Source organism: Mugil cephalus, chromosome 17 (assembly GCF_022458985.1).
Source record: "Mugil cephalus isolate CIBA_MC_2020 chromosome 17, CIBA_Mcephalus_1.1, whole genome shotgun sequence".
In the NCBI taxonomy this organism is placed as follows: domain Eukaryota; kingdom Metazoa; phylum Chordata; class Actinopteri; order Mugiliformes; family Mugilidae; genus Mugil; species Mugil cephalus.
The window spans coordinates 7,870,756-7,892,133 of NC_061786.1; the positions used below are offsets into that span (position 1 = coordinate 7,870,756).

The 21,378-nt window shown below is 44.1% G+C and overlaps 1 protein-coding gene across 3 annotated transcripts in view; it reads left to right on the plus strand.

The window, feature by feature from the left end:
• The window catches only part of col12a1a (collagen, type XII, alpha 1a), a 52,646-nt gene that overhangs the window by 15,919 nt on the left and 15,349 nt on the right, over positions 1–21,378 (plus strand). For 2 of the 3 annotated variants that reach the window (XM_047610428.1, XM_047610426.1), the window contains exons 15-49: positions 1,047–1,313; positions 1,486–1,678; positions 1,785–1,909; positions 3,475–3,624; positions 3,712–3,831; positions 3,930–4,094; positions 4,173–4,319; positions 4,815–4,954; positions 5,699–5,828; positions 6,627–6,772; positions 7,250–7,379; positions 7,688–7,824; positions 8,962–9,091; positions 9,170–9,309; positions 9,505–9,637; positions 9,843–9,872; positions 10,652–10,791; positions 12,610–12,739; positions 12,939–13,078; positions 13,181–13,310; positions 15,401–15,543; positions 17,079–17,208; positions 17,365–17,507; positions 17,670–17,799; positions 18,362–18,481; positions 18,587–18,733; positions 18,858–18,974; positions 19,084–19,236; positions 19,342–19,416; positions 19,502–19,641; positions 19,734–19,857; positions 19,994–20,137; positions 20,367–20,531; positions 20,720–20,758; positions 20,883–21,021. In XM_047610428.1, the coding sequence (XP_047466384.1) occupies positions 1,047–1,313; positions 1,486–1,678; positions 1,785–1,909; positions 3,475–3,624; positions 3,712–3,831; positions 3,930–4,094; positions 4,173–4,319; positions 4,815–4,954; positions 5,699–5,828; positions 6,627–6,772; positions 7,250–7,379; positions 7,688–7,824; positions 8,962–9,091; positions 9,170–9,309; positions 9,505–9,637; positions 9,843–9,872; positions 10,652–10,791; positions 12,610–12,739; positions 12,939–13,078; positions 13,181–13,310; positions 15,401–15,543; positions 17,079–17,208; positions 17,365–17,507; positions 17,670–17,799; positions 18,362–18,481; positions 18,587–18,733; positions 18,858–18,974; positions 19,084–19,236; positions 19,342–19,416; positions 19,502–19,641; positions 19,734–19,857; positions 19,994–20,137; positions 20,367–20,531; positions 20,720–20,758; positions 20,883–21,021 (4,732 nt within the window). The remainder of the gene's footprint in view (positions 1–1,046; positions 1,314–1,485; positions 1,679–1,784; positions 1,910–3,474; positions 3,625–3,711; positions 3,832–3,929; positions 4,095–4,172; positions 4,320–4,814; positions 4,955–5,698; positions 5,829–6,626; positions 6,773–7,249; positions 7,380–7,687; positions 7,825–8,961; positions 9,092–9,169; positions 9,310–9,504; positions 9,638–9,842; positions 9,873–10,651; positions 10,792–12,609; positions 12,740–12,938; positions 13,079–13,180; positions 13,311–15,400; positions 15,544–17,078; positions 17,209–17,364; positions 17,508–17,669; positions 17,800–18,361; positions 18,482–18,586; positions 18,734–18,857; positions 18,975–19,083; positions 19,237–19,341; positions 19,417–19,501; positions 19,642–19,733; positions 19,858–19,993; positions 20,138–20,366; positions 20,532–20,719; positions 20,759–20,882; positions 21,022–21,378) is intronic. The other variant, XM_047610427.1, reaches the window with a different exon arrangement.

A 21,378-nucleotide genomic window follows, 5' to 3' on the forward strand; every position in this document is an offset into this window, starting at 1 on the left:
CAATCCGTTGAGCTTCGAGATACCGCCATAGCGTCATGATGGTACCCAGCTGAGCCATTAAACACATGGAGGGTTCACACGCACATCTTAGACTGTGACTGTGCATGCATGTCCTACCAATGTATGGGGGTGATGTAATGTCCGACACACCTGCATACCGCTTTTCATGGGAGATGCAGGACAGATAGACACCAGCCTCTCCCTTGTTAGACTACAGTCATGCTTGGATGAGAAAAGCACATTGAGCGGAAACTTGCTCCAGTTGGGAGGGATTTTGTCCGCCAGTTAGCTGAAATGGAATGTGCTCAAGGCAAAATTTTTCCAGCCATCATTAGCGTTTATTGATTCTGGCAAGTAAGAAAGGTGGCAATGCGCACCAAACACGGCCACAGAGCGGCTTAAATGTCCCCTTTGCTCATTCCTTCCCTTTGCTCTACACCCACTATCTGTTGTTCCCTTTTCTCGTGCTTCACACAAATCACAGGTCTCCTCGGGCCGAGCCACACACGGCAAACTTGGATGTTTTTTCTTTTTCCGTTAATAAAAGTCCTCCCTCTGAAGTAGAGCATTCTGAATATTTTCCTCAGCTCGTTTCGAGCTCGCCTTTGACAATTCACACTTGCCCTTCCTGCTCTGAATTTTTTTTTTAAAAAGAAATGGACATACGATGGAAAAATGAGACCTGTGGCTCTGCTCAAACTTACTCAGCCTGAGCCTTTCTCACAAAACCTCCAACTAAACACAATCAATCATGTGCATTGCGCCTGTTTAATGTATATATTCACACGCATGTGGAAACTAAGCAGATATCCAGATGAAAGGCTGCGGGGTTAGCCAAGCGTGTCACTGTTTAGTTTACTTACCAGCAGGAAAGCCATTCTGCGTATATTTCCAAACGTATATTGGAAAAAAACGAGTTGTTAAGTGCACATTTAGCACAGACTAGCATCTGAATGAGGCCCAAAGTCTACATTTACCCTCAGATCGTTCATTCATCATTTCTCCTCTTTTAACCTTTTTTGCTTCCCCCCACCCCTCCCTTGCAGTCTCAGCTGCCGCCAGAAAGATTGTTGTCTCAGAGGAGACTGAGAAGAGCATGAAGGTGACATGGCAACCGGCACCTGGAAATGTGGTCAACTACCGCGTTACGTACAAACCCCAGTCAGGAGGGCGCCAACTAGCAGCCAAAGCCCCCGGTAGCACCACCTCCACTGTGCTGAGACGCCTTACCCCCCTCACCACCTACGACATAACCGTTGTGCCGGTCTACCGTTCCGGAGAAGGCAGAGCAAGGCAAGGGGATGGAACAACACGTACGTTGGCTGCTCATTTACTACATCAAAAATGTTGCTCTTGCTATATCAAAGCAGGAAAAGCTTGGTTGTCCATGACAAACTAATATATTTACCAAAATGTCATGCTAGATATTGATGTATACACATTTAAAATTGGAACCATCGTCACTGTTCCATCTCTTCCTTCTAGTGTCACCTTACAAAGGTCCTAGGAACCTCCAGACTTCAGAGCCTACCAAGACCAGTTTCCGTGTCACCTGGGACCCTGCTCCCGGTGACGTCAAGGGCTACAAAGTACTTTTCCACCCTGTTGGGGATGACATTGACCTGGGAGAACTTCTGGTTGGTCCTTATGACAACACTGTGGTGCTGGAGGAGCTCAGGTGTGTCTCTGAGCTGATTCTTCATTCGTGTTGCCTTATCAGCAGTCAGTCACACAAATTTATATATATACATATATATATTAACAATCTGCTTTTTCTTCTGCAGAGCTGGAACCAAATACACAGTGAATGTGTTCGGTATGTTTGAAGGTGGAGAGAGTGTGCCACTGGCTGGAGAGGAGAACACTACTTACTCCGATGCACCTGATCCTCCACCCTTTGAGACACCAAGTAAAATCACCTTATATTCAACCATAAAACTTTCACATGCACAGTACCGTGTCTTTAAAATTACGAGAGGCGACTGATAAGTTTGTGGCCTAAGGTAGAAGAAAAAACAAGCACATTTAACTCAAGATAGTCCCATCCTACGTGTACACATCTAACCCGGTGGCTGTGAATCACCTCTTTATGGAGTTCAGCATCTTGGACCTCCAGAAAGTATCCCACAGCGGACATGGTGTTATTTTCATGTCATTAATCACTCAAAGAGTTGAAACTGCATCTGCATGTAGAGCTGTATAACTCATCCTTCAAACTTAGGTCACAGGGAACTTATCAATCCCCCTTCGTACGGATAGCAGAAAACTTTGATGGATGCTGAAGCTAAATAGAACACAAACTGAAATGGTTTTAGTCATCCCACTACTATATCTATCATCACCTTTCATGCAGTGTCTCCAGTATGTTATGTCTCTCTGCAGCAACAGTCAAACATTGGAGGCCATCACATTGTAAATTCTTGCTTTGGAAAATACACTCTAAACCCATGCCCCATAAAAGCTCAAGCTAAATGTCTTCCCTTAAAGCTAATTGTCTCACAAAATAACAGCTGTAATGGCAGTTCCATGTGTCTGCCCTGCTTTTTTGTGTCGCTTTGGGCTTCCGCTTTTTATTTCCAGTTCAAGTGCAGCCGGCTCGGATACGATCGCGATCTGCTTGCAGTTATAAAACGTTTTACTACTTAGTGAGTCACAGTGTGGCAGGCAGTAAGTGTGAGAAGAGGAAAAATGTTGTGTTTGCTGGAATTGAACTGGAAAGGTCAGTCTGACCATTCAGCTGTGAGCTCAGTCCTAATAAGGAGGCAGATAGGGAATCAGTGACAACTTTAAGCGGCATTTATTAAAATAGAAGAGGTGGGGAAATCCCACTACATTACGTTTTTCCTTACCCCTGAACCAATTTTATTAAGCACCACTTTATTAAATTACGTCATCTGTATCATGTAACCTGTTTTCAGTTGCAGACTCTGCACATCTGCAGCCCTCTTTTTAGGTGCCAAGGATCAGATGTCTTCCTTATCATCTCACAGGTGTTTGGAAAACAGGATGTGAATATTACCTTTGTGCTCTGGAGGGCACAGTCATCTCTCCAGTGGAGGGCTTTGATATGTCATGGTCCATTAAATGGCACATGCTCCTGATCTGCCCCTGGGAATAACTCGTGGCTCCAAAAATACAACTGCCTCGACACGCGGCAAAGACAAGAAGATAATAATTATATAACACCTGGAAAATAAAAGTTATCATCAGAACAAAGATGAAGAGTAAAGACGGAATGTTTTTACTGCTTGGTTGTTAAGATGTTTGTGAAGCAGCCTGGAAAATGTCTTGATATATTTTCGCTTAATGTGACATTTTCATGAACTTTCCTTCTTCCTTCTTCATCTCACATTTCCTGAACACATCACTGTATTTCACCACATGTGACACGTTGTGTGCTTGATCGTTGAATCACATCTCATCCGAAACCTTCACCTCCGTTCCATTGTGACACATAAATCTCTGTCCCGTTAGATGTGATGTGTAAGACCACTGCACAGGCTGACATTGTGCTGCTGGTGGATGGCTCCTGGAGTATTGGACGTCTTAACTTCAAAACTATTCGTGCTTTCATTGCTCGCATGGTGGGAGTCTTCGACATTGGCCCCGACCGAGTCCAAATTGGTGGGTATACCTTGAAAAAGCAATAACAATTAAAGACAGGCAAAATGTATTTATGTTGGCCTAACAAGTGTTTTATGATGCCTTCAGGGCTTGCTCAGTACAGTGGAGACCCAAAGACTGAGTGGCATTTGGATGCTCATAAAACCCGTGACGCTCTCCTGGAAGCTGTTGCTAACCTGCCCTACAAAGGAGGAAACACCTTGACAGGTACTTAAGTTAGCATAGCGGTGACACCTTTTATTTCTATGGGCACATGAGTCTGCTTCAGTCAGCATGAGAAATGCATAACGCTGCTTTCATTACAGGTCTGGCTTTGAACTACATCCTCCAGAACAATTTCAAAGAGAACGTTGGGATGCGACCCAGTTCCCGAAAGATCGGTGTTCTGATCACTGACGGCAAATCCCAGGACGACGTCATCGCCAACTCTCAGAACTTGCGTGATCAGGGCATTGAGCTCTATGCCATCGGTAGGCACATGTCAGTTTTCACATAAACACGATGTAAATGTATCAAACCGCTACTAACCATTGACTTTAACATTATAGGTGTGAAGAATGCAGATGAGAATGAGTTGAGGTCCATTGCCTCTGATCCGGACAGTATTCACATGTACAACGTGGCTGATTTCTCCTTCCTGTTGGACATTGTGGACGGCCTCACTGACAACCTCTGTAACAGTGTCAAAGGGCCAGGTAAGTTTGAGTTTAGAGTGATAGACTCTTAATACTATGGAGTCTAAGCCTCCACTCACAGACATTTGATAAGAAGTATAAACATAGAGTACAGCGTCGCTAACACGCAGACATGGCCCACCATGGAAACCAACACTAGATGAGGAATACCAGCCAAGCCTTTGGAAACTATTGCAAAACTATTATTTGAAGGAAATCGTCTGCTGCTTAATCAAATTAAAGAGGTACTATTGAAGGGGGACTTCCTGAGGAGGATGTTTCTTGACAGTCTCAATAAGTACTCTGCTGCGTCCTAGGTTCTGTTAGGACTTGTTACTGCAGAGACATGCTATGTTTTTAATCCACTGCCAAGTCTGTCTTTTGTCCCTTCATATGTAACTAGTTAATGAAAATGTAAAGTTGATAATTTTTTCACATAATTAACTCTAAACTGGTGTGCGTTTGGACATCAGCATATACTATAGTTGCGATATTACTATGTTTACATTTAAACAGGAGGTGCTCCAGATGCACCAACTGATCTGGTGACGTCTGAGGTGACTCACAGCACATTCAGAGCCACCTGGAAAGGTCCCGAAGGCCCGGTGGAGAAGTACCGTGTGGAGTACATGACTGTGTCAGGACGTCCCCAACAGGTATACCAGCCCCAACGTAACGCTGATCCAAACACCACTAACAGTCACACAGATAGCTGCAATAACTTTAGTAACTTTAATATGTCCTTTTGTGGTCTGTCCTTACCGGCTGTTTCTTACTGTAATGGGAAACTCCACTCAAATTTCTATTTCAGTCCTCCTGTTTGTTTGGGATTCTTGCTGTGTTGGTGTCTAATTACATTACAAACTGGAACAGGCCGAAGAAACAACAACACACATCCCTCGGTTTAGAGGATTAGAAAGCAAATAATGACTTCATGAGCGATTGCTGTGTCGGCCAGCAGGGTCTTGGCTCCATGCTGTGTGGAGAAGATGCATTTTTGGTTTCTGATTCTAATTACATCTAGGGGATGTTTGTTTTTGTCCAGCTCCCAGGGTTTTGTTTAATAGTGAACATAATGGATGAGGTTTTAGTTTTGTTTATGTATTTTGAACTGAAGCCCATGCTGAGTTTAAGTCTAGTAAAAAAAAAGTATCTGATGGCTTTCTGGTTTTATGAAATGCTTGAGTCATTCCAGTAAAGAGAAAGCTCTGCTGCTCAGCATCATCTTTTCTACTCCACTACACTGCAACAGATATACATAAACATATACAGTACATAATTTACAATGCCCTCATAAACTGTTTGCAAACATGCAGATGTCATCATGTCTTCCATCTCCAACAAAATCAAGACTCTTATAGTTGCTAGCCATGATCTTCTGACTGTCCCTCTGTTATTAGGTGTTTGTGGATGGCACCGAGGTCACAGTGGTCCTCCAGGGCCTCGACCCTCTGACCAAATACCTGGTCAACGTTTACTCCGTGGTGGGAGAGGACAGCAGCGAGCCCCTGAAAGGAACAGAGACCACATGTATGTCTTCTTTCACTGTCTCTTCAGCCTGCTTCTAGCCTCCTATCATTCCACATAAAGAGATTCACGTGTAAACATCTGCGTGTGGTAAAAATGACAAATGGGACTATAACTTACTTCCACCTAAAAATGTAAAAAGCAAAACAGATGACTCAACTAAATGCACGCTAAGGACTCTTTGATCAGAGGTTTTAGATGTGTCCACTACGATACATGAAAAGCATGCACTCTATGATGTAGAGTCTAACACAAAGAAACTCTCCCGCTTTTAGGAGACCCAGATAAATGGGCTTGTCAAAGAGCAACTGCTTAAACTTTAGCAGGTTCGTTTGCACTCGTGAACCTTTTCCCTTGGAGTCAGCCACCGTCGCTGAATCTCTTCCACTCAGTTGCATAACAAAGACTTAACGCACTCACTGGCTGACCTGGTTTCCCGTGTGGTCCCCGTTAACAAAATGTTCAAAGGCAACATATTTATCTCGGGTTGTAAAGCCATATGTGGCCGCACAAAGATAGCAGCAGTAAATCTTAATTAAATGCAAATTCACGGGCAATTAAGAGCAACTTTGAGTTCTTTCTTTTGTTTCTTTTGAGTTTTTACTGGTCTCTTTAGAATAGTAGAGAATCTGTAAAAGCCCATATAAAACAACACTGATACTTGAGTTGGTGCAGTGTGAATGGCAATCAAAGGAGCATGCAGGAAGGAGTACAGTTTTTATTTCTGTATGCACGTATATATGAATATGTGACAAACACAGACAATAATTGAAACCTCTAAACCTCTGCTTGGTCATCCAGTGCCCCTGAGCACCGTGAAGAGGATGGACATTTATGAAGAGCAGGTCACCACCATGCGAGTGAGATGGGAGGCGGTGACGGGAGCTACCGGCTACATGTTGCTCTACAACGCCATAAATGCCACCCAGTCAACCGTCGAACAGGAGGTAAGACACATGGTGGGAACAGTGTGTGAGCAAAAGGGCACAGAGCCAGTCAGCCGTGGATACGACGAGAAAAAAATGACCACATGCACATGTGTTTATGGGTGGTGTTTCATGCGCTTAAACACACAACCAAACACTAAACTCTAGAAGTGACCATACAAGCCACCCTGCTGGCTTTTGACCAGATGTCACTCACTGAAATAGAATTTTACATTTTACAAAGCCACCAGTGTTTGCCTCATAACTCGGCAGACGAGGCAAAAGGGAAAACACAAAGGAACGTTGTTGGTTACAGAGGGGTGGATGAACTGTGAGCTCAGTTTGCCATGGGAAGATCATCATTTGTTCATGAGGTGTCAAACCCAGTGGGGTTTTACCAGATTGAGCAGCTGTGCATGCTCTCATGAACATGTCTCAGTCCTGTCATCCGCTTCCCCTCTGACCTTACGCTGTGTGTTTGGTTTGGTCTCTTTGCAGATCAGAGTAGGAGGAGATATCACCGATGTCCAGCTGGTGAAGTTACTCCCCAACACGGCCTACACGCTTTCCCTCTACGCCCTCTATGGAGAATCAGCTAGTGAACCGCTCACCAAGCAGGGAGTCACATGTACGTTGCTGCTTAATATCTGTGTCAGTCATCCATGTCATAGGACATAGGTCTTCAACAGGGGGGCTGCGACCCCTAGGGAGTCCTTAGAGGTATTGCAAGGCGGGCAAAATCTTTGGCTGATCAGACATTTTTATATATATTATATATTCATTTTTTGAATTTTCCCCCACAAATTTAAATTTCTTCAAATACACATTAACATGAATCCATCACCAGTCGTCTAAGAACCTCTAAAAGTTTCTTTGTCGCTCTTTCTGTTTCATCTTGTCATTCCTAATGCAAATATCTTGTCCCTTCTTGTTCAGTGCCCATGCCACCTGCGGGTGAGCTGAGGGTTCGCGATGTTACCCACAGCACCATGAGGCTCTTGTGGGACGCTGCTCCTGGAGCTGTTCGCAGGTACCTCATCGTCTACAAGCCTGAGGAGGGAGAGGCTAAAGAAGTAAGTTGACATTCCTTCTCTGGCATTACATAAATGAAATGCACGAGCTGGACCGGAGGCTGAGAGGTTAGGGCTTGTTACGTGGAGGGAGGTTTCTCTCTGCCGCCAATTCCCCTGCTCTCTTGTCCACAACAGTCGAGGTACACAGCAAGTTGTTAGCAGCCCATGTTTTGACCAGTCCTATACTCCTATTTTATTGCCTGTTGTCTGTTTGAGTCATTAGGTTTGATGGTGATGAATTTATATAGATATTTTTTGACTGATCTTTTATTGTATTGGCTTGGACTACATAATGGAGGCTGCAGCTGGTTGGGTGGACATCAGGGGATGTTCTGGAGTCCAGAGAAAAGATTATGAAAGTATCAGAACATGATTTCGCTGGGTTTAAACGGGGGTTATCGGGATAAGGATCGGAGGGAATAATTGATGCTTGTGTGAGCCCATTTGGGAGTTCTCGGGATACAGCAGCAAATTCTGTGGCCTGGGTTTTGCTACTTCCCTAGCTGTAATTCAGGTGGAGGTGATCCTTGAAGCTTCTAGGGGAAACACATGTGAAAGTGACTCAATGGCTGTGAATCACACACTGTGTGTGTTAAAACCAAGTAACAGAATGTCATTCACAACACAAACTGCTGGACTAATTACCTTAAGATAAAGCTTTTAGCGATGTGTTTTATGGCCCTGAGAGACAACCCCACTCATCAGAGAATCCTAGAATAACTGTTAATGAGGAGTGCAAATGAAGCCATTAAGTTCTTTTCCTTTACATTTAGCTAATAAAGCTTAATTCAATCAAGTGCAGTAAACCCTGTGTTTTATTTTTTGCAGGTGTTTGGTCAGATTTAATTGCATTTTGTTGTTTGTTGTGTGTCTTGTTTGTTCCCATTCCCTTAGTTTAATACCTTCTGGTCAAGTTTCCTACCAGTTTTATTAGGTGCACATTGCCGCTGTGGCCAGTGTTCCTGGAAATGTGTGCTGAGAATGGAATTAAAGTTTTGCAGCACTGCAAAATGTGACTGAGGAGAAAAACACCTGAAGATCTCTTGTTTTATCCACCACCCATCCCTCCCACTTCCTCCCAAAGCTCTATTGATTTTGTGTATTAACATTTAACAAGTGTGTGTAATTGCTCTGCAGCTGGAAGTGGGAGGATCTGTGACCACCAGACAGCTAGACAACCTGATATCGCAGACTGAGTACTCTTTAGCTGTTACTCCAATCTACGATGAGGGACCTGGACAGGAAATGCTGGGAACAGCTATCACAGGTCGGAGTGAAAACTATTATTTGGATAATGATCCTCTGTGTCTGGTTTATACTTAACTCTCTCGTTTCTGCTCTGCAGATGTGGTTCCGGCCCCAAAGAACCTGCAGTTCTCAGAAGTGACCCAGACCAGCTTTAGAGCCACCTGGGAACACGGAGCTCCTGATGTGGCTCTGTACCGGATTGGCTGGGCTAAGAAGGGAGAGAGCAACTTCCAATACGTAAGAGAAAAGCAGCCGTCCAAGATGTTTGCACTTTTAATAAATCACGCAGGCATTTCTTGATGAGTCCTACAGTAAGCTCTGCGGTGAGAAGCAGTATGAACACCGATAACGTAGACTTTTGCTGCTTGCCCTTGGTTTTATAGCTAAAGGTGTAGTCGAGCACTATCCCACATATCGTGCTTTCCTCTTCAGGCCATCTTAAACAATGATGAGACGTCCCACGTCCTGGAGAACCTGGACCCAGACACGCTTTATGATGTGTCTGTCACTGCGATCTACCCGGATGAATCAGAGAGCGAGGATCTGCTGGGCAGTCAGAGGACATGTAAGACAAACACTCCTCAGCCTCCACCCACATCTATTGTCTTCCATCTCCTGTTAACACTGTTTGGCTCATATTACAGAATTTCTTTTTTTCAGATCTTGTCCAAAGGCTAGGCTTAATGATTAACCCTTTGATTTGACCTACTGGATATGTGCAGATTGACATGCTAAGTCAAAGGTTTACCTTTTTATTTCTGCCTCTATAGTGTCCAAGCGTAGTGGGGGTAGTAGACCATGTAAGTATATGTGTGGTAGAGAGAAAGGATGCTCTTTCTCTCAAGTAAACAAAAGCATGTTTTATCATTTAAGCCAGTCATCAGCACTGTTCATTCACTGGATTCCATCACCAAATAAAGCGCTTAACCCATCCACCGATACAATGGCGCTGCAGCTGACTGAGCCCAGTTTTATTGTTGTGTGTGCCTGTCCTCGTCTGTGTGTGGCGCGTTGTCCATGCCATCCATCCCATGGCTTCTTTATGTTCCCTTTCAGTCATATTAAATGACTGAAGATGGATTTCAAGCATCCATGCATGCCTGGCAAAACAAGGATTTGAATCCCTGTTTTTGAAGCCCATTCCATCAACCATCATCTGTTCATCAATTCATCTCTTCATCCATCCATCTACTCATTCCATTCATCCATGCATTTATCAGTCTGTCCATCATCATCAATCCATTGCTGTTCATAAGAATCCATCCCTGCTTCGGAAAAGACAAAATCCCTGAGGAGTGTTGTCTTTTCTTCTTTAAAGCTGCAGTCCTTGTCATGAATCAGTGACAAAGATTCTTTATTTCACTATGTTATAAAGAAGTCTATTCTATAGAGCTAAATTTACTGGTAATTTTAAGTCAAATGAAAAAACATTCTCAAACATAATCAAAATATCAAGGACTGTGCCTTTAAAATATATTTTGGAAATATGGAAAGAAAGAAGAAAGAGCATTGGAAATATGCTCTTTCTTTGCATATAATATCTAGACTTGGTTGTAATTATGATGTGTACCGTTTACAGCACCTAATGGACCTCCCACCAACCTAGTTGTGTTCAATGAAACCACCACCACTCTAAACGCCAGGTGGACTCCACCTCCAGGCCGCGTCCAGAACTACAAGATCGTTTACGCCCCCACATCTGGAGGCAGGAGTCAGACGGTACGTCACACAACAACAGCAACAGATAGACACGCATTTTGAATGTGTTCTTATTTCTATGTTGAAGGTCCATCAGTCACAAAATCAGACGGAATGTGAGACGCTTGAGGCTTGAGGCTAGCTTGCACTTCACCAAACTGTGTTTGTGCCTCCAGAGTCAGTGGATTTATTTCTTCCTGCAGAGCAGCTCTGCCTCCAATAAATATATGTGCATGGTTGCAACTCAGCCCTCTGGCATTGCATTATTTTGTTTATCATTAATCAAATCTCGTGATTTTCAAATGTTGTTTTGTTGTGGCAGCAACAATCTGGACTAAAGCCTTCCTAGTTTTTCTCCTTATTTCCTGACTGCAGACCATCTGCCTTAGGTCCTGCATTTTTGGCTGCCTCACTGAATGCGCTAAAATCCTTTCGGATGACAGCTGATTTCTTTTGGTTTCAGTTTGCTTTTAGATATTTTTCATAGCTTCCACAAAAAGAATTTAAGCGCAAGATAAACGAGTGCTAAATGGTGCTTATGCACAAGATTACAGGCGGATAGCCACGCTGATAAGACGGGAAACGACCCCATGAGCCACAGTTAAATGTTTTGACCATCTTTGGTGAAAATATTTCATCTTTACTGTTTGGCACTTGTTGCACATGAGAAGTTTCTTAAGAGAAATAATGAATTTCAGTGTTTTCAAATGTTCATCTGTGTTATAATTGTTTAGCCGTGCACGTGCATGGAAAATAGCATGCACAAGCCCAGTCAGGTCAGTGTAATGAGAGAGCACTGTGCAGCAGATATCATATCTTATGCAACAGGTCATGTTTTAAGTGCTGCTCAAAGATGCTGTACCCACAAAACTGGCTATTAGTTCACTTATTTTCCACCTATTTTAATAAGAGCCAGATGGCATTTTGTCATACTGGAGGAGGCAGAGTAGTTAATTTTCTTTCCTTGTAATTTTGCTGGTTACTTTGGTTATTAGTTTCCCTTTTAACACAAGATGGAATGTTTTCCACTTTAACACTTGGTGAAGTTTTGCCATGCAGATTGTCTGGTTGATATCACACTGAAACACCAGAGGAAAATTGGACGCTAAAGCTCTGTCATCAGCCAGCTCGTCTTGGTTCGCTGTCAGGATTCTGACAAGTGTGACTGGCCAGAAAGTTTTGCATTATTTTGTCTGGGACAACAAATACGTTCTTCAGAAATACCTGACACACATTTTACTCTTGAGTTCAAGAACACAATTGCAGTGCCAAATAATAAAATCTCCCCCCTCCCCCTTGTTTTCCTTTCCTTTCCTGATAAAAGGCTCAGACATTCGGTTGAGAAATCTTGAGAAATCTGTCTAGTCGTAAAACTGATCCACATACAAACATAATCGCGCACAAATGTTAACACACTTTCTCAGAATTAAGGTTCTACAACTCCAGCCAGAATCATCGTTGTAAATCCATCAAGTGTCAGGACATCCGACTGTTTCAGCCATCAGCAAACAGATTTACCTTGGCTGGTGCACTAGGTACTAACCAAGTCCAAAAACACTAAAAACATTCCTCCTCTCAAATGTTGACAGACAGCTAATAGTTTTCAGGTAGAGTTCTTTCCATCAGGTTATTAATTTAAGGAACCCATGGAGTATTTTTATTCCCATCAAAAGCAGATGAAGTATCTTTTGCCTCAGCTCTCAATGGGTTGAAGCTATAACAGGAACATCCAACCAACCTAACAAAAAAAAAAAAAAATCATTTGAGTTATTGGCCTCGTACATTGAGGGTTGGCTGCATCAGAACTGATTAGGATAACATGTTTTCTTTCCTGTTTAGACCCAAGTTGGTGGAAAGAAGAATACTGTCCTGCTTCCCAAGCTGACTCCAGACACTCAGTATTCCATCGGCGTGGTGGCGGTCTACGCCAGTGGAGTCAGCGAGGAACTGACCGGCCTCGGAAAGACCAGTAAGTCATCCATCTTTTTATGGGCTATCAAAAATAGCTTCAAAATCTATGATTAATCTATGCAGCTGTCTCACAGTTGCACTCACGGTTCAATAAATATAATAAATAGTCGCTGTTTGATCAAGAGTTTTCTAATAAAAATGTGGCTGTGGTGTCATATGAGCAATATTAACTCTTCCCTACCTTTGTGTTACCACAGAGCCTTTGGGTGGTGTTAGGAATCTGCGTGTGACCGACCCCACTACCAGCACCCTTAATGTCCTGTGGGAGGCTGCTGAGGGTAACGTGCGTCAGTACCGCATCTTCTATGTCCCTGCGGCCGGAGGAGAAGAAGAGATGGTAAGCAGGAGAACTGCGTCTTTGAGTGACACGTTCTTCCCTTTTACACCCGCAAGCGAGCTGAGCTCAACCTGATGTGTGTCGTGTTTTGCGCTCGTGTAGGTGCAGGTGTCAGGCAGCACCTACAACACCGTGCTGAAGAACCTGCAGTCAGACACCGTCTACACCGTGACCGTGGTTCCCGTTTATTCCACCGGGGAGGGACGACGCATATCTGAGAACGGCAAAACACGTAAGCGCTGCATGCGCCCAATCCACTGGTAACAAGCAGAGATGATGATTCATGGAAGTGGAGTGAAGAATGTGGTTGTCACGTCCATTTAACACTTGTGTTAACAGGCTGATTTAAAGAACCGTTTTGGACTCATTTCCATACTTGCTGCCACTACACAGGGCTAAATTTTAAATAGTATTTAGGCTTGAAGCAAGGCGAGTGATGGATGGTTGTTATCATACGTCATCGTGCGTCTGACTACGTGCAACCTGACCGCCAGAGCTCCATGGACGCTCCATTTTGCCTAGTTAGTTGGGAATTGGGTGCCCAGATGGCAATGACCAAAGCTGCCACCCTGAGCTTAAAAACTGCCTGGACTGTATACTTTAAAAATATACAGTCCATGTTGCAGACTAAGAATAGAGCTTCTCTGAATGACATACCGCATAACGGCAGCGGGATTCTTTTCCTAAGCCAGGAATCAATTCATGTCTGTCCAGAATGAACTTACTGGCCTTAGTTTCTGGCTAGCTGTTACCGAGTGTGTCAGGAGCCCTCAATAAGGCAGCCAGTTAAAACTGCTTTGTTTCATTATATCATCCAATTCCTTTCGAACCCTGACAGCCAACCAAGCCTGACCAAATACTTCATTTTTTTCCTCAAAAAGTGAATCAATACTGAATTCACAGTTCACATGTGAAATGTAACATAAAACATAACCTAGAATGACAGTATTAAGCCCAGTCAGCTCAGTTTGAACATCAATGGAGAACACGGATTTTCCAGTTTCTCCCACAGTTAAAACCACCGAAGCTCTGCTGGGAATGAGTCAGCGTTTTTGTGGGGGTGATTGCGTAGGAAGGAATTCCTCCGGGTTGGCAGCATCATAATGGTGTCTCCTCTTTCTTTACCGTAATATTGTTCATTTATAGGTTGGAATGGAGGGTGGCGGTCAGGATAATGGTGGGGCTGGGGAATGGGGGAAGGGATGTATTGAGTATTTGGCTCTCCTTTGGGAAAAAGAAACAGGGGGTTACAAATGAATGGAGGCTATTATATGTTTTATGGCCCTCAGCTCACTTGGCTAGGGTCATGCTCCATGCCTACTACTGTTACCCCCATTTTCCTTTCTGTACTAATGGTCCTTCATGTTTGGTGGCTTTATCCTAGACACCAAACTCATATGCGGCATGTGCATCATCATGTCAGTTGATACACAAATGCTTTTCACTAATCGCCTTGGAACTTTTCAGATTCCACATCCTTTCAAAAAGCAGCGCCTTGAGTTGTCTTGTTTGAGGAATGGTCTGCTCACACTATTTGGGGAAACCATCGGTATTCAGTGAATGTTGATTGTGGCCTAAAACTCAAAGCAACTTTGTTCTGTGGCGCTTTTAAAGTACGGAAGCTCGCTCACTGTGTTTTGCCCACTGTGTTTTTTCCCCTGCATTTATGGGGTTGTAATAGGGAGCGGCACAAAGCCTCTAAACATCTGCTTTGGTTTTTTAGAAGCCGAGCCTCACACAGCGCTGTGCGTACGTCTCGTATATCCTTTTCATTAACCTGTAGGGCATCGACAGGATGTCCTGTTGATAGCACTATTGTTAAATGGTGTCTTAAAGTGATCGCCGTTGGACTGTTCCCAGTTTATGGAAACGTTCTCATGTAGTCCTGTTCTGCCTGTCCACAAAACTAGTCTGGACCATGTCTGACAAAAGGAGAAAGACAGGAGTGTCATTAGGCACTTGTAAATAACCTGGTGAAGTTCAACAGTGCTGAGGCATAATTAGAGAATATAATCCATGCGTTTGAGTTATTTTCTTGTGTAATTGTTGGCTTTAGCATATAATTTACTGACTTCTTTTCAGATTCAGTCATGAGTACCTGCCTGATCTCATCCTTTCTCTCTATCTGACTTCCAATCTACCACTTACGCTGCTGGCCTTTAACATCACCCTGTCATCACTCTGTCCAACCATGCCCTCATCACTCTTCTTACCACTTTGGCTCTCTCTTTTGGCCTCACTTACCCTGACCTTTAACTTCCGTATCTCCAACCTCTTACCTCAAACTGCCTTCTTACCACCCAACATTCCTGACTCTTGCAGTGGAGCGCAGCCCCGTCAGGAACATCCAGGTTTTCAACCCCACCACCAACACGCTGAACGTCCGCTGGGAGGCTGCCACAGGCCCAGTCCAGCAGTACCGGGTGGTCTACGCTCCTCTGACAGGCACCAGGCCGTCTGAGTCGGTGAGTTTCCATCTCGTGTGTGTGGAAGTTCAGTATGGCAAATACAAATAGAGAATATCTTATTTTGAATCACACAAACTATCATGAATTTATCATGAGAGAGGATGAACACACGTAGGTGAGGCAACAGTCCATTTTTGATCAACATCTGCTCCCTGCCATGTGTCACTGATTAGTGTTAACAGTTAAAAGCATTTGGTCTGGTCACCAAATGGAACAGTGTGTCTGCATGCGTGCATGGGCGCAGTTACTGCCAACTGGATCCTTTTTTTGTTAGCTCCTTTAGTTTTAAACCAAGACACGTTAATTGAGCAGACATTCTTTAATTGCGTCTGTACACGTTACGCGCCATCTGGCACCCGAGTGCCCACATGTTCATGTGCAAAGGATTTTGGTTTGACTAAAGGATCCATAAATTTTTTTTTTAAAGCATTACTCTACATCACAAAATCAGCTTACTGCGTCTATCGAACTGCACTACGAACAAATGTTTCTTCGCTGATATTTAAAAAAAACAACACGGCCTTTTGAATGTGACGCATACTGAAGTGTATTGATAGAGAGACGCCCTCTGCCTTTTTCCCCATTTGTTCGCACATTTATGGCAGTTTCGGGCCTTTTCCATGGCCAGAGCCAGCAGTGTGCGTCAATGAGGCCTTTTTTAGCCAACACCATCACTTTTAAAACCAGCTGGAGATTTGTAGCTTGAATTATTTGCTTTACTGGTGTCAGACGTGATATTATTCCCAAGCACTGCAAAGGCACGCACACAAAAATGGTTTAGGGAACAACTCAAAAAACATGAACAACAGCACAAGGTGACCTGGGCTCCAAAGTCGCTAGATCCCAAACTGATCAAGTATATGTGGGAAGATCCACAGAGGTCCCTCTGCACAACCCATAGGACCCAAAGGACACCATCAGAAGACCTATGTCTATTCTCTAATGAGTCACAACAGTTTCGGAGGCACAAGGGAGACCTACACAATACTTGGAAGGTGGTCACAGTTATGCCTGATTGATGTATTAAACAAGACAACACTGTTGTTCCATTTAGAACTGACAGTAAAACATGACAAATGCCCTACTGAGTGTTCCCCTCTCCCATTCTCACGCACTCAAACCCCGTCAAACATCATGTCTATGCCCAAAAGGTCTCAAACTAATGTCGAGGTTATCACCAGGTCAGAGTCCTCGAGGAACTCTGACCTTACTCTGTCCGGTTAAGTGATCCAAAGACAGAAAGACTGATCAATAGGCCCCTATGTAATTTGCTGTCACTGGGAGACCAGGTTAAACAGCGGTGCCGGCACCACACCCTTGAACATCAAAGGAATAGTTTGCTCTTCGTTTTAGTCAGTGCTGACACCAAGGGGCTATTGAGTGAAAGGGAGGGGGGTTAGATGTATTGTATGACTGTTGGAAGAAAAGGGAAAGGTCTTTGGTTTAGGTGTGGGTTTATATAACTTCTTTTGGTTTTTAGGAATTTAAAAAAAAACAAAAAAAACAATAAATTGTTTGGTGACTCTGCACAGGTTGTGGTGCCAGGAACCACTACCACAGCTCTGCTGCAGCAGCTGCTCCCGAACACGGATTACAATGTTGGAGTTGTTGCCCTGTACAGCGACGGCGAAGGACCCAGTATAAGTGATAACGGAAAGACATGTAAGTATCTGGGTCAGAATGAGGACCCTTTACATCTTTCTTCTTGCCCTGACGGTATTTCAGATTTCTTTTATTATTTCACACAAAGACAGCACCTGTGATACAGAGAGATGTTTGTCATGTTTAGCCCCTTTTTCTGCATGTTTCCCTCCTCAGTGCCCCGCAGTGGCCCGAGGAACCTGCGTGTATATGACCCCACCACCAGCACCCTGTCTGTTAGCTGGGAACATGCAGAAGGTCCTGTGATGCAATACCGTATCACCTATGCCCAGACCACAGGAGACCCCATTGAGGAATTTGTAAGCATGTTTAGGATTCTGTGTATTTTGTTAATCATCAGTCCTTTAAGAGACAGACCCTAGCCCTGAATGCTGAATTTGCTCAAATATATACTCATTCACGGTCTTGATTTGCACCTTTTTTAGTCCTTTTGTTCATGTTATATGTCTTCCATCTTGTAGACGACAGTGCCAGGAAACAGAAACAACGTGGTCCTGCAGAACCTGGATCCGGACACACCTTATAATATCAAAGTCACAGCAATCTACGCTGATGGGGCAGGAGGAGAGCTGGAAGGAGACGGACGCACAGGTACAAACTATTCCATCCCAGCAGTGTGTGGCACACACATGTATTGAGGATAGCGCTTGTGACTGTTGCACACACACATGCGCTCAGCAGGGAGCAGAAAATTTGAATTGACTCGTCCATTGATTGGGTTCCTGAATTATCGTAGTAAAAGTGGAATAAGTGAAATTCTTTTTAGAGGAGGCCAAAAGCACCAAGATACTTTGCCAGAGAATTATCGGCTGCCTTTACTCCAGTGAGGGAGACCTCAGGCTTGCAATGCTTGCCAGTGTCTTGCCTCATTTTGCTGCTGGAACAAAAGAAACATTATTATATTTGCCATTCTGCTCCTTCGGGTGGCTTATTATTTCTCCTGCAGTTTCTTTGATGCGGTAGAATTTATCATCCCATTGATCGCAAGACATTTTTCAGTCATGATTCAAAAGCCATAATGCGAAATGAAGTATAATAAAGCAATTACCCCGATGATGGATCACAAATATATGCTGGAATTCAAAGCTTCTGGCTATGACTGCTCTAAATTTTTTCCTGCGTTGACTGAGCTGTCCTGTCTTGCTTCTCGCAGTGGGCATGCTGGGCCCCAGGAACCTCCGCGTTTCTGATGAGTGGTACACCCGCTTCAGGGTGTCCTGGGACCCCGCCCCCTCCAGGGTTACCGGATACAAGCTTATCTACCAGCCAGAGGGTATGTAATAGTTTCTATTTAATTTCTTTTAAGTTGGTGGGTTGTCACTACACTACACTACACTACACAGGATACTGCACTGCTCTTATTAATGTTCCTTTTCAGGCTCTGATGAATCCATGGAGGTGTTTGTTGGAGATGTTACCTCTCACCAGCTGCATAACCTGAAACCTGGAACCACGTATGACCTGAAGGTGCTGGCACAGTATAGTACAGGCATCAGCGCACCTCTGATCGGTCAGGGCACCACGTGTAAGTTCAAAATACTACTGTCTGCTTATTGTCACACTCTTGATGTAACTAAAATCCATTGTGTACACACGTTTTTAAATGGGTAGCAATATGTGACTCAGTTCTGCTGTTTGTTTCCCTTTAGTGTACCTGAATGTGACAGACTTGAACACCTACCAGGTTAGCTATGACTCCTTCTGCATCCGCTGGGCCCCTCATAGAGCAGCCACATCCTACAGGCTCAAAGTCAATCCTTTCGACAGTGAGTGCTTTACTCCATTACACTTTATAAAGGTTGAATTGGGCGGATGAACTACGCTTTTAATTTGCCGAGCTACTTCTTTAATCTGAATTTCATTATATATCCATAGCTTCCATGGGTGGCGCTCAGGAGATCACTGTCAGAGGCTCAGAGAATAATTACTGTTTTGATGGCTTGACCCCTGACACGCTTTACAACGCCACTGTGTACACCCAAACCCCCAACCTGGAGGGACCTGGAGTCAGCATCAAGGAGAGGACATGTAAGAAAACGTCCTCTGTGGTAGTTTAACGCTAATCTATGAAAGCTGTAGCGGCTATAGAGTCTTTTTCAATTTTCTGCATGTGCTTCATGTCTTATATTGCAGTGGTTAAGCCCACCGAGGAGCCGACCGTGCCTCCCACCCCTCCTCTTCCAGCAACCGTCCCCCCTGCACTGGATGGTGAGGAGAACTTGAAATTGCCAGAACAGTTGTTTTCAAAGTGCATGTGTGATCAGCCATTAACGCAGTTTTACCTGCGCCACAGTATGCAAAGGTGCCAAAGCAGACCTGGTCTTCCTCATTGATGGTTCCTGGAGTATTGGAGATGAGAGCTTTCACAAAGTCCTCCAGTTTGCTACAAGCATGACTGCAGCCTTTGATGTGATCAGCCCTAAGGGCATGCAGGTATATAAATCTTTAGTATTTCTCCATACAGCCTGCGCATTTCACTGTCATTGTCAGTGTGCCTTCTTATAATGGCTGTTCTCTTTCAACAGGTTTCATTTGTTCAGTACAGCGATGACGCCAAGACTGAGTTCAAACTCAACACCTACCATGACAAAGGCATTGTGATATCAGCTTTGCAGAATGTCCGCTACAGAGGAGGCAATACCAAGACAGGTAGAGCTCTAAAAGAAAAACCACCTTAGCAAATTGATTGTCTTCAAGGCGATGGACTTTCCTTAATTGAGGCTGTCTCTTCTTCTTCTTCTTCTTCTTCTTCTTCTTCTTCTTCTTCTTCTTCTTCTTCATCCAGGTGTTGCTCTGAAGCACGTCTATGAGAAGGTGTTCACCTCGGACAGCGGCATGAGGAGGAACGTCCCCAAGGTGCTGGTGGTTGTCACAGACGGACGCGCCCAGGACGACGTCAAGAAGAGCGCAGAAAAACTGCAGCACTCTGGTATGTGCACAGCCATTAATCCCTGTCATGTGTTTCGGGTTGCATGGCGCATTAGTCTTCTCAAATTAGATTTTCTTCACCAGAGCTGACGTTTTTGGCCGATTTCGTAAACCGCTGTCCTCACATAGTGCTCGCAGTGATGGAACAGTCGGGTGGTGTTTGGACGCTCAACAATAGTCGTTGTTTATTTTTATTTTTTCTGTGCGTGTGTGTTATTTCGCTCCTGCAGGCTACAGTGTGTTCGTGGTTGGAGTGGCTGATGTGGACATGAAAGAGCTGCGAATTATCGGCAGCAAGCCCAGCGAGAGGCACGTATTTGTGGTGGACGACTACGACGCTTTTGCCAAAATCCAAGACAACCTCATCACCTTCATCTGCGAAACAGCCACATCCAGTAAGGCAGAATAATATACTGTTTAACCACTGTTAATGTGTAATTTTATCACTTCTGATTTTGTAATGCCAGTAATGGTTAATTGGTGCATCTGTAATAGGAAGCTCACCCATTACTTCTATTAAACAACGAGACGTGAATCATATTCTTAAACACAAATCTCATTCTCCCTTCTCATCATCTTCCAGCTTGCCCTCTGATCTACATCAATGGATTCACAACACCTGGTAAGCATGCAACATCAACATACACCATGGAGAGCTTGTTGACTTTACCGAAAAGTTTTTCTGCCACACTATAGAAGGTTCCGCTGTTTCTATAAACATGACTCCTGCTGTTCATTCATTCCAGGCTTCAGGATGCTGGAGGCTTTCAACATCACAGACCGGACATTCGCCGGCATGAACGGCGTGTCCATGGAGCCTGGCTCCTTCAACAGCTACATCGCCTACAGACTGCACAAGGATTCCTTCCTGAACCAGCCCACCAAGTAAGAGCTGAGGTCAAACAGTATCCGTGTGAAATCAGAGGGAGTCTAATTTTGTTGAGATTCCCAGGCTATTGACTTCATACTGCCCATCCAAGAGTCATTATTCATAATGATGTTCAATGACCTCTGTAGTCAGAAGAGTTTCCCCAATGAACTTTGGTACTAAGCCCACAGCCCTATGCGTTGCTGGAATTTGTTGAATATGAGGTGTGAGAAGGAACAATATAAAAGTAGTTGTGGAATTAAAATGTCCCCGGGCCAGGCTCTCCTCCCAACTATTTCCTGCTGGCAGTGAACAGATCACCCCTGGGTTGAGAGCTTTGTCTTCGTATTGGGCCCCATTTAAATGGCGTTAGG